The 22493-nt window shown below is 45.5% G+C and overlaps 2 protein-coding genes across 2 annotated transcripts in view; one reads left to right on the top strand and one right to left on the bottom strand.

Moving 5' to 3' along the window:
- Positions 1 to 8188: 8188 nt before the first annotated feature.
- On the bottom strand, positions 8189 to 11316 carry utp11 (UTP11 small subunit processome component). The gene is made up of 8 exons (XM_083679538.1): positions 11160 to 11316; positions 10907 to 10968; positions 10580 to 10682; positions 10321 to 10440; positions 9897 to 9990; positions 9530 to 9660; positions 9041 to 9151; positions 8189 to 8736 (listed from the first exon to the last, which is right to left on the bottom strand). Exons 1-8 carry the CDS (start codon positions 11217 to 11219, stop codon positions 8653 to 8655), a joined length of 765 nt encoding a protein of 254 aa, XP_083535664.1. The 5' UTR covers positions 11220 to 11316; the 3' UTR covers positions 8189 to 8652.
- Positions 11317 to 18146: 6830 nt separating this feature from the next.
- fhl3a (four and a half LIM domains 3a) overlaps positions 18147 to 22493 on the top strand; it is a 28625-nt gene continuing 24278 nt past the window's right edge. Inside the window, exon 1 of the mRNA XM_083679536.1 lies at positions 18147 to 18275. Coding sequence (XP_083535662.1) covers positions 18194 to 18275 — 82 coding nt within the window. The 5' untranslated portion in view covers positions 18147 to 18193. The remainder of the gene's footprint in view (positions 18276 to 22493) is intronic.

A 22493-nucleotide genomic window follows, 5' to 3' on the forward strand; every position in this document is an offset into this window, starting at 1 on the left:
CCCCCCCCCCCCATCCCCTCCTCTCTGAGCGGCCCTGACTGGACCCTTCTGGGAGGAGAACCCCCCCCACCCCCATCCCCTCCTCTCTGAGCGGCCCTGACTGGCCCCCCCCCCTCCCTGACTGGGCCCCCCCCCCCCTGACTGGGCCCTTCTGGGAGGAGAGCGCATTCCCCCCCCCCCATCCCCTCCTCTCTGAGCGGCCCTGACTGGGCCCCCCCCCCCCCCTGACTGGGCCCCCCCCCCCCTGACTGGGCCCTTCTGGGAGGAGAACCCCCCCCCCCCCCCCATCCCCTCCTCTCTGAGCGGCCCTGACTGGGCCCCCCCCCCCCCCTGACTGGCCCCCCCCCCCCCCCCCCCTGACTGCCCCCCCCCCCCCCCCCCCTGACTGGGCCCCCCCCCCCCCTGACTGGGCCCTTCTGGGAGGAGAGCGCATTCTCCTTTCATCCCCTCTTAGAGGACAAACATCAGTCCCATCTCGCTGCCCATCCATATTCATGAGCCTCTTATAAATATCTGATAGCAGCCTCGCTACAGCTGTTTAGCTCCTAGAGCAACGTGGAGCCCTATACACACACACACACACACACACACACACACACACACTGACACACACACACTCTCTGTCTCTGTTACACTCACACACACATACACACACACACACACACACACACACACACACACACACACACATGCACGCACGCACACACACACACACGCACGCACGCACACACACACTGGTCGGAGGCCTGATCTCGGCCCCTCATCTCCCCGCGCCTGCCTGCCGCGGCCCCCTGATAGCATCGGCTCATTGCCGGGGTATCGCTCTCTCTTGCTTTAATTAAAGCGTAAGTGTGACCGCCAAATGAGAGAGGAATCCTTAAGTGCGGTATTTACCTTCCCTCTGACAGTTGGGCGCTTATCGGCCGAGGCTGGTGTGAAGGAGCCAAGAGAGAGAAAGAGAGAGAGAGAGAGAGAGAGAGAGAGAGAGAGAGAGACAGGGGCTCCTCAAAGACCTGGCTAATCGCCTGAGTCCCCCTCCTCACTACACCAGTCTATACACACACCACTCCTCCACACACCCCAATACCCCCCCCCCCCCTTCTCCCTTGTTGAAGGTGTGAGGCACAGAGAGCAAGTGCTACGTGTTCATCTGTTTATTCTTTAATCTATCTTGATCATGTGCTCATCTACGCCTGGCCATGTGGAGCACTTGAATGGCTGTCCCTCCTCCGTGCTCAGGAGGCTGTCACTTGGCTACTCCATTATTTAATTATTCGTAAATGATTCAATTAATGAATCTATATCTGTATGGCAGCCTAGTTTGTACATGGTTTTAGCGTCATGTGCAGTTTACTGAGAGGTGAGTCCAATATCAATATTATTTTACACAAGGGTGCTATTTGAGGTACAATTGGTTAGAATTACTGTGTCGTTATTAGTGATATTAACATTGATATCATATCCAATTAAATTTCATATTCCATTTGTCGTATTTCCTGCCTTTTATTTCCCACCTTTATGCTTGATGAAAAGCACACGTTTGCCATACGAAATGCCTTGCAGCAATTTACAATGCAGAATCCCATCTGAGAGGGAGACATAAGGGCCTTTTTCCTGAGGCTCCAGATTAAAAAGGTGATACGCACACCTCCATATCTCAACTAGTCTGCTAGTGGCTTCCTAATCACACCCTCTGAACTGATACTGAGAGAGCTCTAGAGGGAGAGAGGGAGAGAGAGAGAGACAGAGAGAGAGAGGGAGAGAGAGAGGGAGAGGGAACGAGAGAGAAGCGCAATCTGGAAATCAAATGCCAGAACCCACCGCGTGTTCACTGAGGCACAGATATGGCCGTGACAATGACAATATTCAAAGGTGACATTGCATTATTGGACAATGCTGGCATGGTTACCATTTACAGGGAGGTACAGGAACACAACTGCACTTCTGAGGAACTTTGTGTTGGTTTTTATTTACAGACAGAGCTCCCAGTCTCTCCTCTCCTCCAACTCATTAGTAACATTAGAATTGCTGATGTAGGCAAGAAAATACATTTTGCTTCGGTCTCAAGAATATCTTTGTTCTGTTTCCAATACAAATAGAAGGGAATTTAAATATTGCTCCTGTGTGTGTGGGTGCGTGCGTGAGTGCGTGCGTGCGTGCGTGCATGTGTGCTTGCGTGTTCTCTGAGTGTATTTATTTTTCTTCATTTTAGGGAACACATTTAAACTTAAAGATAAGCACCACTGTACCCTGTAGACTAGATGACACTACAACATCAACACTTAACACAGTGGAGGTGGGAGAGCAGAGCAATGTACAATATAGCACAGTCCAAGAAGCACAGCACAGGGAACAGTAGAACCCTGAAACTGAGGGAGAATACGCAATCACGAGAAGTCAGAGTAAACTAAAGAGAAACAAATACCCACAAGTAGCACAAGGGTGGGAGCAATGTCAAGAGAGGTGGAGAAAATAAGGGAAGAAAACAGAAGTAGAAGGAAGGAGTACACCGTTAGCTGGAGAGAGAGATAGAGAGAGAGAGAAAGAGAGAGAGAGAGAGAGAGAGAGAGAGAGAAGACAAGTAAAAAGGGGGGGATTGGCGTGGAGGGGAAGATGAAACGAGGAGTGGAGTGAAAGCAGACAGAAGGAGAAAGAAAGGAAATCAGTGCTGGAGAGAGAGGGAGAGAGAGAGAGAGAGAGAGATGGGGGGAGGGAGTGGGGGGAAAGAGAGAGAGAGAGGGAGAGAGTATTACAGACACCGAGACTGGAAGAGAGGAGAGGAGAGAATAGAGAAGAGGGAGGGAGGGAGGGAGGGAGGGAGGGAGGGAGGGAGGGGTAGACGATAGCTAGCGTTTCTCATTACCCATGCAGAGCGTCTTGGCTCCTCTCCCACACCTCCCGGCTCATCACAGCCCCAGCCCTGGCTGCCAGCGGCCCCCCACCACCAACACAACCACCGTCTCCCCCCATCTCTCTCCCTCTCTCCCTCCCTCCCCTTCTAGCCCCCATAATCACGCCCGCAATCACAGCCTCTAATTAGGTTAATTAATTTGTATCAGCCCTTGTAGGGACTTGGCTGATGAGGCAGCCATAATAGCGTTAGCGCTTGGCCCCCTCGTAAAAAAAAGAAAGAAAGAAAGAGCGGTAGAAAGAAAAGAAGAAGAAGAAGAAGCAGAAGAAGAAGAAGAAGAAGAAGAAATAGAAGAAGAAGAAGAAGAAGAAGAAGAAGAAGAAATAGAAGAAGAAGAAGAAGAAGAGGAGGAGAAAGGGATACGTTGTCTATCTTGAAACATCGCCGCCTGTGACATGACAGGGCCATAAACCACAGGGGCTCGTGTCCCCCAATCCCCCTCCGTCTCCACCCCCCTCCATCTCCCCCCCGCAACCCCCCCACACCTTCTCTCATCTCACCCCCACCCTGCCAACCTGTCCCCAACCCCCTTACTCTCAATATTCAGCGGGGATGACAATGACACCCACAGTGTCATATCTCCCACTGGTGTTTGGTGTGGCATTGTGTCCACTGGGGTGGAAGTAGTCCCTGTATTGGTGTCAGTGATAGTGATGCATGTAAGGTGTATTGATTCAGCCTGATCCCCAACATTACAATAGGACAGGACACCCTGTGATTATCATATCATGCAGTGGGGCAGGGATTGGGTGGATGTCTTTGGCATCTGTGTGTGGAAGTCGTCATCAGAGACCGAGGCATCGCATTACAATCAGCGGCTCGCCACTCATCAGGACACTGACGAACACACTCTGATTAACACCGCGATCTGATTACAGCAATCACCCAGGCTACGGCAGCAATGGCCCTGCACACACACATATACACACTCGCACACACACACACACACACACACACACACACACACACACACACACACACACACACACACACACACACACACAGCACACATACACATACACACACACACACACACACACACACACACACACACACACACACACACATACATACACACGCGCGCGCACAATAATCTGATATACTAGAGAAAGAGAGTGAGAGTGAGAGAGAGAGATTAGAGATTAGATCATACAAAGTAATGAGGTAAAAGACAGAATGGGGAGAGAGGCATACATTGTTACCCTAACAGAGAGGACAAAAAAGTACTGAATGATGAAACTTTTTTATTTTCAACATTGACGCTTATCCAGGACCTCAGTGAGGACTAGGACTCTATCTCCCAGGAACAGCCTGATTCTGTAGTCCTCTGAGGCGTCTCTCTCTCTCTCTCTCTCTCTCTCTCTCTCTCTCTCTCCGGGGGCAGCAGGCCTCTCTGAGACAGACACTCAGACAGACAATGACACGGGGAGCCGGCAGACAAGGACAGATCCGGTAGTTAAAGCGTAATGAACACGTCCCTGAGGCGCGCGCCTGGCGTCAGGAGAATGATGGACTGACGGTAATACTCGGGCAGATGGGTGCGCTCCACGCCCCGTACCACCCTCCTCCCCCCACCCCACCCTTCCTCTATCCTCCCCCCACCCTCCCTCCCTCCCTCCCCCAGCCCATCCTGTCCCCTCACCCGCAGCGTTACCCCCTGTAGGGGGGGGGGGGGCAGGTTGGGTGTGGAGGGGTGGGGTGGGGTGGGGTGGGGGGGTTGGGGGGGTGGCGGGGGGGGGGGGGGGGTTAGTAGGATGAGGCCCCATCGTGATTTAGGCTCCCATGCAAATTTAATCAATTCGAGTACCTCTCGCCAGCCAGCCCCGTGGCTCATTAGTGGCAATTTAAAGGGGGCTCTGTGATCCCACCTCATAACACGCATGCACACACACACACACACACACATACACCCACCCACACACACACACACACACACACACACACACACACACATACATACACACACACACACACACACACACACACACACACACACACACACACACACACACACACACACACACACACATGTCAGGGGCACTGTCAGGGTTGTAAAGATTTTCCTTCAGACGTCTTCCCCCTGGCATCAGGACAAGCCCTGAGTGCCACCCACCCCCCTCGGTGTCTCTCCTTTACCCACTACTTCAAAAGCACAGTGACACCAAACTGAAGCGAAAGGGAAGAGATTTGAGGATAAAGCCTACCTCTTCTCTGAGACCCAAGACCCCCCCTTCCTTCACCAACCCCAGGCTAGCTCTGTCTTCTCCCCTCTGCCAGTCTCCCCTCTGTAAGGGGGGGATCGATTAGTACTGTCCTTAATCTTAAAGTCTCATATGAAAGCTGTGTTGTCACAGTGGAGTCAGGTAGACAGTCTTTCAACTGGAGTCTTTGGTTCAGGGATCAACTACTCGTCAACACAGGCCAGGAAGGGGTTATTACTTGATTACAAGTTTGTATCAAATTACCAACAATCGATCAATCAATCAATCAATCAAAGTTTATTTGTAAAGCACATGTTCTATATTAATGCAATACAATGTGTTTCACCAAACATATAACCAGTTAATATAAAGGCACATATGGCAAAATACAAAAGTCATATAGACATAACAATACAGGCAAGTCAACATTATAATATCTTAAAGGTAGATTGTACGATATTACCTCACTGCGGGAAGTTGAATGACTTTAGACATCTCTAAACATTGGATAAAGATGTCTGCTAAATGCCATAAATGTAAATGTAAATGTTTAGAGATGTTTCAGATTCACCCAAGCAAGACATTTCACTCACTTGTGATTCTGTCGGCGCACAAGCAAGGCAGTGGAATGCGATAGCCGTGTGACATAAAGGCTGCTGAGTGAATTGTCTTGTCTTACACTTTCTTTCTCTGCCAGTAGTCACTCCACTATTTCGCGGCTACATCATATCGCAGAGTCTACCATTAACAATTCATAGACTAAAATACAAATCTATTTGTTGGAGACCACAATGGAGCACATTAAAAGATCGTATGACACAAAATATATATATGACCACATACACATTTGTATACACGTCACATTAAACTACAGTGAAATGCACCATCTTGTACTGTATCATATCCTTACAGTACCCTCCTTATTAAACCATACTCCATCCCTCATTAAGTGGCTTGCTGCGTCCCCCTCTTAACCAGGCTGCACTTTCACACTGAAACAGTTCCAGTGTCAACGTCATGGCCTGAAGCTGTGTGGCTGGTGAGTGACCCCTCCCGCCCCTCCAGCCCCAAAAATGGGTATAACTTAACCAACCTCTGGGGTCCTCGTCGTAGGGGGGCACATGGTGGGCCTGTGCACGTAGGCAAAAGAGCTCCAAATGACCTAACAAAAGATAGGAATGCTTGTCGATATCTTTAAAATCAGAGGGTCGCCCCCTGCCCAACCGACCCCCCCCCCATGTCCTCCCCAGCCCCCATGTCCAGACCCTGGGCAAATGAAAGAGGGGCTTCAGTGGGAACAGTGGGTTGTCTGTGTTCCGGCCGGACAGAGGGATCCCGGAACTGCGCACACAGTGATGACCCCCGCGGACCCCCCCCCCACCCAAACACACTGGACCTGAGGGTCCTGGCGCACGCACACTTCTCAGGCCGCGTGACGCACAGAGAGGGAAGGAGGAAGGGACGGAGGGAGAGGAGGAAGAGAGGAGGGAGGAGGGAGGGAGGAGGGACGTCAGCCACTCTGTCACTGGGTAGAACAGGGCTGTAGGTCAATATTGAAATGCCACACACTAGACCCCGAGTTCAACAGAGATGGTGTGTGTGTGTGTGTGTGTGTGTGTGTGTGTGTGTGTGTGTGTGTGAGTGTGTGTGCGTGTGTGTATGTCTTCACATACAGTACACTGATCATGAAAAATCTAATTAAAACCTTGTCAAAATACTTAAATTCCTACTGCGAATAGAAACCAACATGAACTGTAAAGTTGGACTGAATTCAATTAGACACTATATGTTCTAGAACACAGGTGATAAAAGCTTTGACCTCTGTTGGCTCCATGTTGTGTTGCGTTAAATGGAGCTGCCTCGTGTGAGGTGCTGAACATCATTCCTATTCTCCCTTTGGCATCTCATCCTGAGTGGAGCTGTCTCACCTCTGCATTGGTCAGCACTGGCACAGCCAGGCCTAGTCCCCATCGTCCTCCCCTCCTCCACCCCATCCACCTCTCTCTCTCTAGGCCCTGTGACATTTGTGCCTGGCTCCCTCCTTCCTCCGGTGGGTCCCAGGAGAAGCTGATGGATGGGGCCTGTTTATGAAGCTGCTGCCACCAGAGTGATCAATCAAGCCTGGCTCACAGTGATCTGGGCTCAGGGCCTACAGTCTACTCTGGGCGCGCACACACACACACACGCAGCAAATCTCATCTTGATACTTGAACACACACACACACACACACTTTATCTCAGTGGTTCGGTAGTGTACAGTGTAGCCTACTGCTTGTATGATTCAAATCAACGTGCACACACAACACCACAGACCAAATACAATCTCATGACACATTCACCTGGGAATTTTCAAACCAACTGCCAGAACTTTCCCCTTGGTATAACATTAAAAATCAACATTCTGAGAAATTGTTTTTATTCAGTCTGAAGTAAATATGAGTGAGAGGTTGAGGAAAACCATGGAGTTCTTTCTTGAGTCTTCTTCAGTTCACTTAATAAAGAGGACCAATAATAAATAGACCAATAATAAATAGAGAACGGATGGGGCGGGGGGGGGGGGGGGGTGGGGGTGAAGTGATGTTGGAATGGAGGTTAAGAGGTTAAATTGCTGTTTATATTTTGTCAAGTAGGCAAAGTCATGTATTAGACTGTAAAATGTTATTCTGAAAACTTTCCTCAAAAACATGTTGGATTGGATATACTGATCAATAATACACGGGCAACAACATTAGAGCTCCGTATATCAATGACAATTCTACCAATCGGGATAACAAAGTTAGGATCGACTACAATCACAAAATATGAGTCATAATTGCAATGTTTTAAATACATCTGACTATGTAGATAAAAACATAAATAACCTTGAGTCTAGAAGTGAAAGAAAAGTGGGCAAGTGCAGTGCCAATGTGCTCCAGAGTATTTTTCATTTCCAATCTGCCATCGGCCCTTTTCCCTGATTCAAATTGCAGTACACTAGTGCCATCTATTGGTTAAAAAAAATAAATGTTTATCAAAAACATTCCCCTTCCATAACATGAGATGTACTGTATGAAATAACTGATTGCAGTTTCGGAGATGTGTCTCAAAACTATTTATTCATACAACAATCATTTGATATTTGATAAATATGTACAAAAACACTATATGTTGCAACAACAGTTGGGGAGAATGTAATCCATGTCCATATCAACTCGTTCACAATCATCAAAGTTGGGCAGGGAGCAAGCCAGAACCAACACCTTGGATGGGCGGGGCAGGGGGGGTGGGTGGGCGGTAGCAAGGCCGGTTCATTGGGTGGGCAAGACGCACGTTTGGGTAGGCTGAGCCCACCCCCGCCCATAGCCACCACCGGGGCAAGACGCACGTTTGGGTGGGCTGAGCCCACCCCTGTCCATGGCCACCGCCAGCCTTGGCAGGGAGTAGAAACAGGCCATTTTATTGTCCAAGGGTGAGTGGAAGGCATTGTGACAAGCCATTGTGTGACAAGCCATAGAGGTGGCAGGCCGATGGTGCGTTTCCTGTGCGTAGGGGCCGCTACCCTCAGCGCTTCCTCTTGGTCTCAAACTGGTAGACGGCCGCGGCGTTGACTGTTTCCTTCTTCACCTTCACCTTCTTGGCCTTATCCTGGGCCGAGTGAAGACACACAAAACCACAACAGTCAGGCTATTAAATGACAGCAAATATCCCATTCAAATAACTTGATTTTTCACATGAAGGAACTCTTTGGGACAATGAATCAGAACGGACGGAACATGACAGAATATGTTTTGAACACCAGAGGGCGTCAATTTGCCTTCAGGTTTATACAAAACCCCTAAAAACACCCCTACAATAAAAATCCCAGGAGTTCATCCAAATCTATGAGCCCAAGTCAGAGCGTTTTAGGACCTGCTCAGCCTTTTTGGGACCTCAGTTGTCTTTTTCTCACCTGCAAGTCCTTGCGGGTCTGGATCTTCTGGCCAATGACGTACATCTTCTTCTCCCTGTCGATCCTCTGGGACAGGATCTTATACTGGTGCGTCCTTTGCTTAGCCAACTTCTACAAGTGGGGGCGAACATACAAGCATCCATCACGACACGTAATTGAAGTCGATCGAAACTGAATAACCACATCTCAGCGGCTATAACAAAATCCATATCATTATCATACACTGGAAAAGTGAGATTGTTTGAACTTATAGTACACCCCACAATGGCTTCAGATGAGAGCCACTGCAGAGGAGCAGGCGGCCATTTGGATAACACAGGGGTAGTGTGTTCTGGTGTAGTATACATTTCATCACCTATACAACCCATCATCAATCCATAACTCTTTGGCTTGAAGCAGCAGTGATGCTGCCATGTGATCAATAAGGAAGGAAGTGTCCGTCTCATGTCCTTCCTACCTAGAAAGTGATGAATTGTATATTTCTCTGACCTTAATAACGCGAGGCTCGACAGCCCCCTGGATGCTTTTGGTCTCCAGCGTGTGGAGGGTGGGCCTGTTGTACACTCTGTCCACCAGCTGAGGGGCGGTGTTCAGGTGGGTGGCCAGGTCAAAGGCCTCCACTAACAGGACACAAATCAAGAGCAAGATCTGTCATTTTCAGGACAACTTCAGAGCAAGTCCACAAACCTTGATGCAACCTCAAACAGTATAATCCCTTGAAAACCAAATGTGTTTGCATGGTAAAAGTGGGAGCTAGTAATGGCCGACAATATTCAACACAGGAAATAGAGCTCAAGGCAACTTAACATTAGACAACAAACACTGACAAAATGTCTTTATCACCACATTCCTCTACCTTCTTTCTTTGAGTCCATGTAGAAGGTGTGCTTGTTTTTCTGTTTGCTGTCAGCATCCAGAAGATGGAGCTCCGATTTCAACCTCTCAATTTTCTGTGGGCAATAAAAAAAACAAAAAAAACATTTACACCTTCACTACTGTGTGTTTACCACTAGCTACACATTCCAGAAAGTGAACTGAGAAAGCAAGTTCAACAAACAACTGAGTCTGCATCTTTCACTCCAAGGCAGTTTATGGTATACATCAAATCAAACAGTGCAGATGATCACATTGCTTTGCAGAGGCTCCTGCTTGTAATGGCTTGTATCATTGAAGCACTGATAATTGAGTCATTCATTAATAAAGCTGAGGGTGAATGGCCAGAACTGAACAGGTCATTCCAGTGAGAGGCGCCTCATATAGCAGCTATCTGAACCACTTACCTTGACTTCTGAAACCCTCTTCATTTCCACATATTTGATGTCCTGTGTTCTCATCACCTTCCTCTGTTCATCTGTGGTCTCCTCCTCTCCTTTGCCCTTATTTGCCACATGCACTCCATCCTTTCACACAACAACAGGACAAGATGGAGGAATTGTAATGTGTGATCCCAAATCAACTCAATCACATTTCTCCTACATACCATCATTTAGAAACATGACATTTCAATATAAAAGTCAACCCCATGGACCAATGAGTCACCTTCAGCTGAGAGTTGATCATCTTGAAGTAGAACTCATCAGGGTTCTTGTCCAAGGCTTTCTTACGCAGTGCAGCAAGGGTGTTCTGCTTCTTATGGAAGTCACTGAAAATGTCCAAAACAAAGTTGAAATATCAATATCAGTTTCATCTGAAAAGCACTGTTTGCAGCAGGGGTGTTAATTTCACTGAAATTAACTGTTTTAGTGGTCATACATACTGTGAATTCGACGGTTAGCGTACATCACAACTTGGTGATAATGCAGACATGTGAAGCGAATCAACAATCTTTATCGTCCAAGATAGTGTCGGTCATAGCAAGCTACTTACTCTGCACGAAGTTTGTAATCCTTCTTCTTCTCCAGAAATCCCAAATGATTCCTGAAACCAGGCTGTATGGCACAACACAGATCATTCAGAGCTCAGCTTGCAAGATAACGTAACACAGTAGCTGACACATTAACACAATAATGCTTGGTAATAAGTCAGATAAGGCTGATTCTTAAAATGGTGTACAGTAGCTGTTTCTCAAAGTGATCAAGCTAGCTTTACTAGCTGAGCTAGCTATGTCTGTGCCACTCACCTGGGATCTTTCTTTGTGGTTTCGTTGTTGTGACTTCAGGGCTTTTCTAAACGAAGACATGCTTGAAAACTGGAGATAACTTATGAAGTAAAAATAAAAGTTTAGCTGCTACGGTAGTTGTTGGTTTTAAATGTAAATGCATACACTGGCAACACGCACACACATGACAGAAACGACTCTCCTGGCCCAGATGCTTCCTGTGCTTTGACACGTGGGTAACTTTAGGAGGAGCCTATCGAAGTCTCAGCGCAGACTTGATTTCTGGCAGCAGATTCGCAACTTCTTCTCCGTCAGCTCTGTCCACCTATTTATAATTATGATGTATCTTTCTTTTTTTTTTATTCAAGATGATACATATAAATATACATTCAGGTATGCCTATATTATTTGGATAAATTGGAATTGACCACAACAGGAAATAAAGACCAAGTTGCAACATTTGCAATAACCAGCAGATGGCAATATTGATCACATTTTGACAGTTACAGACAGGCCCTTCACATGTGTCCTGGTAGGCCTACCTAGTTTGCCAATTTATTTTTAAGTGACGGTGCTGTGGTAACGTAATACAGGTACAGAAGGGGTTTCGAGGCACTGCTAGGCTTTGTGTGGGTCTTGTGTTATACGGTATTCGCTTTATCACTGGTGATAAAATACTTGTAATACTCATCATTGCATCCATAAGGAAAGCTTATTAGGATAGCTGATTCTGTCCTCGGGGTCACCCTGGACACTGTGGAGGAGGTGGCCAATAGGAGGATGAGCAAACTCCTGGCCATCATGGACAATCTCTCCCATCCCCTACATGACACTGGCAGAGCAGAGAAGCTCCTTTAGCAACAGATTATTACAACTACGTTGCACTAAGGAGCGCTATAGGAGATCTTTTCTGCCTGCCACAATAAGACTGTACAACTCCTCCTCTGGCTGGCTCAATCGGGGTGCTCAGAATCAGGTTGGGGGATGTTAAATCATACTGGACTTGTTCTTACTGTATATAATGTTTCAGATGTCTATTTTATTTTATTATTCTATTGTCACTTTATTTTGTTGTTGTTTGTGATGTGAGCTGCTTTAATGCCTTAATTTCCCCTCTGGGATCAATAAAGGACCAATCTATCTATCTATCTATCTATCTATCTATCTATCTATCTATCTATCTATCTATCTATCTATCTATCTATCTATCTATGTCTCTATCTATCTAAGACATATTACATTCTTCTATGGAATTGGGGAAAACTTTTGGTCACTGTGCTCCTAGAACATGGAATGACCTACATAATGCGTTAAAACTGGACACTCTGGTACCTGTAGGTAATTCCAAGTTTTTAGCGAAGGATCTGTTTAGGGAGGTTTGTAGGTGTGGTTAGTATGTTCATGTAAACTGTTGTGTTTTATTGTTTGTAATTGGTTCTTGTATTGTACATTTATTTGTACTTTAATCTATGTAAATCAAGACCATTCTGTAAAGGAGACTCTAGTCTCAGTCAGGTTACCCTAAATAAATCCATCTTTGATACAAATAAAATATAACATTTATAATAGCATTTCTAATATAATGTATAATAGCATTACTATAATGTTATTGCTAATGCTGTATAGTCATGGGACTAGTAATTGTATTTGTGAGAAGTTAACCCATTAAGCAGTTCAACATCTCTTAAAGGGGCAATCTGGGATTCAAACAACAACAAATACAATTGGTGCTAGAGAAATTAAACCAGTCTCAAAATTCAGATATGGAGCTATGGATGCAAGGACTGACCATCAAAATTATAGTTGTAACAATGTTTGAAGCGACACAGTGTTTGTTTACAGTTACATTATTTCCAAACGATGGAGAAAAACAGGCTATCCCAGTTCGTCCCTTACAGATAAAAGGTTTTACTGAAAACCTAATAAATCAATCTGGCTCACTTTAATGCAGATTTACTCCAATATCAAAGACACACCATCACATTATCTTTACATGACCTTTAATCGGTTGCGTGAAGGGGATCCTCCTTGACTGTCCCATCATCTCATGCTGCACAAGGCCAGTCATGGAACAAGGAAAAGATCCATAAGACGCGGGTCACTGCGTTATTAAGATTGTACTGTACATCTTGGCCTCTGTGTTGCTGCACGGAATTACTGTGGTTGCTGTCATGAAGGCCTGCATTTGGCAAAGGGTTGGTTAACACTAACAGATAATACGTTTGTGTTTTGTCCAACATGGATTCCTGCTGGGGCCCAGACCTCCATTTTGATTCATCATCTCCAGGCTAGGCGGTTTCAAATGTCCTTTGTGACAAACATTAATAACAAATGTCTCTGATGGTGGACACCTAAGTAGATCTCACCGATTTCTCTCCACCTCACTCCCACGTTTCTCCAGCTGGGTTTCCGGGCCATAACATGGACAATTTGGAAAAAAGGTCCTTTAATGTGTCAAACATGTGGAGCATGGAGCAAAAACAGGACCATGTTAGAAATAACACATAGGACCCCATCTCTCTTGCACACACAGAGTTATTGTTATGTGTATAGATACAATTCATGTACTGTAGGGCCCTGTCACATGTAAAGACAGGCATGTTATTTTCAGTGAAGTGGTTTCATGGTCACAGTTTGCTGTGGGGAGGATAAGGGGGTCACTACCCTCCCTTGGGGAACACGGCTCTATCCACTTCCTGATGCAGTATTCCGACGAGGGACAAGACAAAGCCACAGTGGCACCAGGTCCCTAATCTCACCCAGACTCCCCTACTCTTTGGGAATGTGGAGGGAAAAAAGCCCAAGGAGGAAGAGCGATATTCCATTAGCCAGCTCTTTCTTTCTAGGGCTTACTATCCCCCATGACCACAAAGAATTTGTTTCATATGTGTGAGATTTGCCCAGCATGCAGAATGTTCTGCGGGTGATGAAACCCTGAATGGGATCACTGTTTCCACATTATGTCACCGACTTGTTTATCAGTCTGATGTCTAATGACCCTGATCCTAGAGGCCCTGCGGCCATGTCATAACTCCCTACTAACATGAGTTTAATTACCAAAACACAGACAGTAGTCAGGATTTATGGGTTAAATTTGTCTGCATTCTAAATTACCGGCATCTACACTACGGCCTAATTCCTATGATTATTCACCATCATCATCATTATAGGAAAATGCCTGTTGAGGGACTGTAAGGGGTAAATAGTACATTGGGAGTCAGTGATTCATAACAGGCAGATGCTAGAGTGGGAGGACATGAGGTTAAGAGTTCGTTAGAGGTCAGGGAAAGAGGAATGCCCTTGTGTGGCAGATCTATGTGCTGTTTGCTTTTTAATATGACCCTGTAAAAATAACACCGGTGACATAATCCTGCTGGACACTGGCTGAGCTCAGGACTCTGGTATGTCTCCCTTGACCATGGCTGGGGCTCCACTGCAGCAGGCCGACCCCATCAACTAGGTTCTCTGCAGGAGCTCCTCCCCCTAGTCCCCCAACTGCATCCAAAACATTTAGAACTCCAGCCTGGTGGTGGGAGACAGCGTCCCACGTTCTACCTCCCAGTCTCTCCCTCTGTTCCCTCGAGAGCCAGCAGCAGTACATGGGATTCTCACCCCCCACTCAAATTCCTGTAAAACGTAAATCGTCGACAATTAAGTGCAAGCCTGGTGCTTATTTTCTCTGCTTGAGTTTGTGGTGTATATTACAGGAATACCTGTTTTTATTATAGAGACTCACAGAGTGGTGAGGTTGGGTGAGGGGGAGATGGGGGTTCGGACAAGCAGAGTGCTTCTTAAGCAACTTAAATGATGCCCCATTTTGGCACCCATTTTCTTATTATGGAAAATACACTCACCGAACACTTTATTAGGAACACTATACTAATACTGGCAGCCTCAATTCTTCGTGGCATTGATTCCACAAGCTTTTGGAAACATTCCTTTGAGATTCTGGTCCATGATGACATGATTGCATCACACAATTCCTGCAGATTTTTCAGGTGAATCTCCCGTTCTACCACATCCCAAAGGTGTTCTATTGGATTCAGATCCGGTGACTGGGAAGGCCACTGAAGAACATTGAACTCATTGTCATGTTCATGAAACCAGTTTGAGACGACTTTTGCTTTGTGACATGGTGCATTATCATGCTGGAAGTAGCCATCAGAAGATGGGTAAATTGTGGCCATGAAGGGATGCACATGGTCAGCAACAATACTCAAATAGGCTGTGGCATTCAAGCGATGATTGATTGGTAATAACGGGTAATAACAAAGTGTGCCAAGAAAACATTCCCCACACCATTACACCAGCTCTACCATGAGAAGGTGTCCAAGTGTTCCTAATAAAGTGTTCAGTGAGTGTACATTTAGGCCTACAGCAGATCTAAGGCTCCAGTTCCTCATACTCTTCTCATGTATGTACTGTATGTGTATCATGAGCTAGGGTAGATGTATATAGTAGATTGCATTGCATGTACAATTTGCATGTAATGCAAAGTACATGCAAATCTACAATGATGTCTATTATAGACATCTACCCTAGCTCATGAAACCACAGCAGCACACGTTTGATGAGTCATCTATAAATGTATTTCATTAAACACAACGTGAAAGTCACCTGATCAAGTCAGACTGTAAGTTTCAAACCTAACCCTGCTCCAAAAAATATCCTCCTGACTCTACGAGTCACATGTGAAAGTAATCACATGAGCAGCGTAGATCAGCCAGCATATTTTTTTGTGTGTGTTGCTCATCACTGTACATGTGTACATTTCCAAACAGAATTAACATTAGGGAACATCACATGCTCTGTCCTCTTAATCCTGGTGGGCTTCTATTAACCTCTATGCTTGTTTTCCAGAGCTGAGACAGAGGGATGTTCTGTGTCAGGGATACTGTATGGATCTCAGCTCCTCTGGGAAGAAGAGACCAGTCAAGGCCTCATCACGCTATTTCTCCCATGATGAATAGAGCGGCTTCTATCCTCTAATTTGTTGTGCAGGCCCGACAAGCCTACGCCTCAGTGTGTAAAATTAGAATTTATAATTAGGGGAGTGAGGAGAGTGGGAGGGGTCGGGACAGTATCAAAGACCACACTCTTCCAATTGTCCTGCCTTGTAACGATGAGGAGACTCACATGCCTGGAGATATGTTAAACAACCCACATTTTTGTAACACAATTTATTTATTTTCCATGAGGAGAGTAAAAACCCATGCCAAGTTTTCCTCAAAGCAAGTTCTATCATTGAATGCAATTACTTTAGGGAAATCCAATGAAGGCTTTTCTTCAGCAGGATTATGTTTTTTTTAAATCAAGTTTCAAGGCTTATATGTCAAGATTTCCACCAAGTGTTTGAAATATGCTTTTAAAAATACTCATCAACTACTGTGTCTAGTTTTGTGATCTACCAGTGTGTACTTTCATGCTTCTGATGCAACACTCAAAACTATCTCCTTTTAAAAGTTTCTTATGACCCTCACCAAAAGTAGCACTCAAAACTATTCCTTTTTAAATGCTCCTTTTGCAAACCACAGACTTTTCAGGTACATCTTTTCCACAAATAAGCATAAGTGAACTGCCTCTACACTCTTGCCCAGGTGTGTGTGAAATCTGGACTGTATGCATAGCCATGACAAATGGCGACCGAGGCATTTGTGTGTTTTCTGAGTGAGATGTCATGATCAAAAGGCACCACTTCAGAATAACACCATGGTGTTGGGCGGTGCTTGTGTCAACATTGTGTTCCACAGGCTCAAGGCTGCTTGCTGATTAACGTCTAGTCGCCTTCCACTCTATTCTTTATTTATATTCTTTATTTTGTATTACTTCTATTTTATTTTATTTTATTCTATTTTAAAACCTATTGTTGCACTACTCTGTGGCACTGTCACTTTTGCATTTCACTGTAACACTTGTATACGCACGTGACGAATAAAGAATCTTGAACCTTTATCCCAGGTGATCGGGTATTGGATTTCTTCCCCAGAGACAAACAGCAGCTGTTGATGTTCGCTCCCTCTTGCTGACTCATTGTCAAGATAAGACGAGTCAAAAGAGGAGGGAAGCATACTGGACAAATTGTGCTAAAAGGAAGAGAGGCTTGATTACGCATACCAGGGCAAAGAGTGCTTGCTAGATCATGCCTGGGATGGGAGAATGAACAGATGGGAGTGAAGAATTGGCAGGCAAAACGGCCTATTGGTGTACTGGCAGCTGTCTGTAAATACAGTATGTCATATACACCGACCCCAAAACTCAGCTGCACTGGTGTCACAAGTGGGGGAGATCATTACATTTGGGGGTACTTTTCAAAAGAGGGGAGTGGAGTAGCGTCCTCCAGTGACACCCTTAAGAGGTTTGGACACCTTGGCGGAATGGCTTAGTTTAGGTGCTGGATTGACGTGATGCAGGGTCGTGGGTTCAAATCCTGCTGTGGCTACCCCCTAAAGTTGCTGCAGTATCAACAGGCACACTGTAAATACAGGTTTACATTCACATACTGACGGATTTAAATTTGAAAGGCATTTCAAGTCTACAACTAGAGACAATGTACTTTTCCTCAATGTTGTTTCAGGTAGCCTAAACATTCCAAAATAATTTGGCCAACCACACGTTTATCTAACCTTGAAAATCATAACTTCACAAGCCCCAACTGTTCTTATCAAGGTGTGAGAACTCTTTATCTTCAACAAACACAACCATTATCACCGTCAACTATACTACAGTCTGTCCATTGATATCCTTTGTCAGGTGACAGGTGAGAATGCTGTCTCTTGCTGGCGGCGACTCGTTCATGACCGAAGCACTGTCCGATGGTTTGAAGTTGGGTCGGGAAGGTTTTTTTTTCTCTCTCTCTCTATCGGGGCGGGATCTTGTGACTCACCACTAACTTCCTCAGTAGTATAGAACCGCAGTGAGCCGGTAGGCTGTATCACTCTTCGTCAATGCTAGAGGTTTGAGTACAGTGAAAAAGAACGGTAAAGTTGAACAAGAAGCGACGTTCATCTGCCACTGGAGTAGCGTCCGGCAGACCGGCTACGATCCTCGTCGTTTGAATGTCTGGTGATAGAGCGTGCGAGGTGAAGGGCTTCGATTGTCAAGTTGCAAAGGTGCATTCAACTGCAGATATAACGACGGGTAAGTGCAACATCACCTTTTTATCTATCAAGTGACATAACTGGGTCACAAGAGACATTGTCTCTCAATATTCACAATGAGGAATGAAGTACAAAAACGTTTCTATTTCGTTGCACAGTGATTTATTTGAACCACAATTACTATAAGCGATTTACTGTTAAATGTTTATAGTAAAATTACAATTCATCGAACTGTTTTTGCATTTAACTTTTCAGTAGCCTATGGAAAGTTAGAATGATAAAGAGTTCCCGTGTGGAAGATAAGCTAGATTCTGAAATGAATGAAGGACAAATAATCAATGGGTTTGGAATGTGTGCTAAACTTTGAAGACAGTTCGAGGATACTGTTCATCAGTTGGGTCAATGACACTGATATGACACAAAGTAGCCTAACTTGAGTGCAATTGGAAAATGAGAATAAGCACAATTGCTTTTTTTGAAGTATTGACATAAAAGGAGGTAGGCTTTTGTTGCCTTATGTCAAGCCTAAAAGCCCGAAAGAGAGTTCACTTTTGAGTGGATAATCTCAAATTAAGTGTCTACGGTTCACAACTTCACACTATCAGATGCCAATTGCTCCCACCCATGCCTCTGAATTAGTCTGTTAGGCCTATTGCATTGTCCCCATACAGTATGTCTCTATCTAGATAGCTGTAGAGGTTACCTAAAATCTAGTACTTTTATGGTGTCCACTGATTTCTCCATGATACACCCTTTGAGAATAGATAGCAATGAGTCATTGTTAAAACACATTTTCAACCAATAACTTCAATGATAGGGTATGACACAATAGAGCAAATTGGAGAGTCTCCCTGTCCCACCAGGCTTTGCACTAACCGTGATCGTGCTCCAGTTACGCTGGGGGAAAATATGAAAATTCTTGACACTTAGCACCTCAGTAATTACACACAGAGAACAGGAGGAGAAGACAGAGGGAGCCATGACGGGGAGATGAGTTGGAGCGAGTATAGAGACAGAGGGAGGGGGTCTACTTGTAGGATGTAAGCCTTACCACCTTTCTCTCTCTTGACATCTAACCCAGAGACATGTCTGAGGCATGTCTTAGGCATCCTGGCACGGGCGTGGGTAGCCAGCTGAGTGGACTATAGTTGCCTTAGTGGTCAAAGTCCACACGGCTGAGTAGTTCTCAATAGGGAAACAGGGATGTGGCAATGTGTTTGAGATGGGTGGGTCTGTGTTTGAGTTTGTGTGGGCATAGTCACTATTTAAATATGAATACATGACACTTATGTATGTGCACAGTAGAAGACTGATTTATGCGGGTCATTCGGCTGTCTCACCTGTGGCTCTTTTTCCTTTGCTGTCTCATGTAAAACCCTTTAAAGGAGGGAGGGAGAACACATAGCGTCACTGGAAAACGAAATCATGCCATTGAAATAGCTGTGTTGGCCCAGCTTAACCTCTCTCTCTTCGGTGTCAGAGGTTTGATGAACTCTTCAGAAAGAGATCGCCCTCCGGGTATGGCACCATTGATCCAATGTAGCCGGTGCACAATCTAATTTCAATCTAATTTAATCTCACAAATCAGATTGTATTGAGATCAAACAAGATATGTTATTCTTTGTGTGTAGGTTGTAAACATTATTTATTTTTTTGATACAGTCTAATTTGATTGAAATTAGATTAGAATGATCAAGATTGATTTGGAAACAAATGCTTCGCTGTTTCCTTTCAATGCCCTCACATGGTCAGTGATGATGATGCGGTGCAGTACATGAATAGTAGTCGTGGTAGACAAAGGCTGTGTGCTCTCCTCAGCTCTGGAACAACAGAAATAGCATTTTTTCTTCTTACTGGCAGAACGGAACTTCTTACCATGAAGAGCAGGGTGTCTGAGGTGTCCTGCTGTGCCAACAAGACCAGCCTGTTATTTTTACACTGACTGTTTCTCACTGTAATGAGCAAAAGAGACCAATGAAAGCCAAAAGCCGTCATCCCTTTTGTAATATTTAGTGTCTGGAATTCCTGCCTTGACAGAGCTTATGGGGTATATAATGTATTTGTTTGCCTTTTTCTCCCCTTGCTCTCGTTCTCTGTGGCGTTCGAGCGGCACGACTCCAGCCAGCCTTGACCACGGTCGCATTCTTTGGAGGTCTCTGTGTTTTCTGAAGGTTAGCCTTGCCAGGGTGTTGGGCCAGTGCCAACATTAAACTTCTGTGTGACCTTAATGAGTTGGACTGGTAGTGGGTGGCTGCCGTCTTTGGCATCCCTGGCCATTGACGATTGTGAAGCCACACATAGTCAAGTGGTTGCAGGTGGTTAGGAGCTGGAGTTTTCATGGAGTGACAGGCTTGTCTCTTTCTCCAACTCATTCTGTTGACGGGGTGCTGGAACCTGTTACTTTTTGCTGTCTGCTCCTATTTGTTTGGTTGTCTCTGACCGGTACTGGACGCTTCTCACATATTAGAGAGAAACAGCACTGAGCCTGAGGATATTGGTAAGGATGGACGTCACTCTAAGACAGATGTGATAATTACCCTGTCAGTAGGCTATACAATGTTTATATTTCTCAGAGCATCAAACAAGTGGTCCAGTTCAAGGAACTGTCAATCATTACCTCAGAAGCAAGCCTTCCTTTATGCATATCCTCCTTAGACCCCCAACCCTAATTTCCCCCAATGTCTCTTAGGCAGGCACCCTTTAATAGTCTGTGGGGGCACGTGCCTGGCAGCCGGAGTGTGTCTGTGAGTTCTGAATCTGGGGAAGTGACCTCACGTTTCCTGTGTGGGGGTGGCCAGGTGCTACAGTGTTATTGTGAGGGGCACAAGGCTTCCTCCACAGCTGCTTTGTTGGTAAACGGCTGAAACTCAATCCTCTGCGCTGGGCCCCTGCGGGAGGGAATGTGTTCCTAAGTCTTCTGTCTCATATCTAGTCTTCCTTTCTCTCTCTCTCTCTCTCTCTCTCGCTCTCTCTCTTTCTTCCTCTCATCCTGTCTTGTACATCCTGTCTTTAGGTGTTAAATCAATCCAAAGTAAATAAAAGCAATTGCTAGCTTATTACAAGGTAATTACATTGGTCCTCTCCACAGGTACTCTTGTATGAAGCCTGTGGAAAGTGGGTTTGTGGCTGAATGTGGTTGCACTTCACTCCACACCCTCTTGTTTTACCTTTCTCTTGTCCTCATCGCTTTTGGCTCTATTATGGTTTCAGAAAGATGGCATGCCTGAGGAAACCCCCCCTCACCTGTCTCTCTTTTATTGATGTTGAGTGTATTTAACTAATTTGTATGGCTGCGCCAGTTCTCAGGGTGACGCAGATGTTTGGGTGCATGATTCCTGTCGATTCACCGCTTCATCATCACCCACAAGTCATGTTCCTGCTGCAGAGGATGTTGCCTATTGTGTGAATCAGCCAGGGCTTGTTCCTGCACCCTGGCCTACAGCGAGAGGAGGAGGCCTCACTGCAACTGTGTGAGAGACACAACTCATACGGGACTGATTGAATGGAATGCAGTCATGATGCAGGACAGACTGTCTACCAACTCCTCCCCTGTGTGACTAACATTCCTGTGTTAGCACTGGGTTAATCATTTTAATGGCACACCTACAGTGTGCCAGCCTGCCTATCTTTTAAGGTCCTACACCCCAGCGTTAGGCATGACTCTCCCCCTCGCCAAAACTGGCAACACAAGTCAAGAGAATTTGTTCAGAACACTGGCACCAACAGAAGAGTATCTGTCAGGTAGGCAGATACAGAACAATTTCACTTGTTAAATAAATGGAAACCAAATATAAATATGAAAGCTTGGTATATTTTGTCAGCGAACAGGCCTCCAAAACCAACAAGCAAGTCACATCAAGCAGTGCAAAGAGGAGGAGGCACAAATTGCAAGTTTTAGTACAAATTGCAGTGGTTTTGATATAACTGGTAATGGGATGTGTATTATGAATTCATACACACAGTAATGGTTATGTTGGGATGTGGCTAATGACTAAATCATAGGATAGCCTATATGGTTAACAGAGGCATTTGGGGAAAAGAATGTAGGACAAGGAGAATTTCTACAGTGTGGGGTGTGTAATTTCACCCTGCTACAGCCCTATGAGAGACATACTGTATGGAGGCCCTTGGCCTAGTTTTTACTCAGAGGCACTATGGGTGGATCCAGTGGAGGCTGGTGGAGGTAGAAATCGGAAGAAGAAGGGCTCATTGTAATGCATGGAATGAAATGAGGAATGGTATCAAACGTGTGCATTGC

Source organism: Argentina silus, assembly GCF_951799395.1.
Source record: "Argentina silus genome assembly, chromosome: 10".
NCBI classification, from domain to species: domain Eukaryota; kingdom Metazoa; phylum Chordata; class Actinopteri; order Argentiniformes; family Argentinidae; genus Argentina; species Argentina silus.

Coding starts and splice junctions, on each gene's coding strand:
- utp11 (XM_083679538.1), bottom strand. CDS start 11,219: ATGTCTTCGTTTAGAAAAGCCCTGAAGTCACAACAACGAAACCACAAA. Junction 9,661..9,896: donor CATGGACTCAAAGAAAGAAG/GTAGAGGAATGT, acceptor GTGTCCTGTTAG/TGGAGGCCTTTGACCTGGCC. Junction 8,737..9,040: donor AGACCCGCAAGGACTTGCAG/GTGAGAAAAAGA, acceptor CACTCGGCCCAG/GATAAGGCCAAGAAGGTGAA.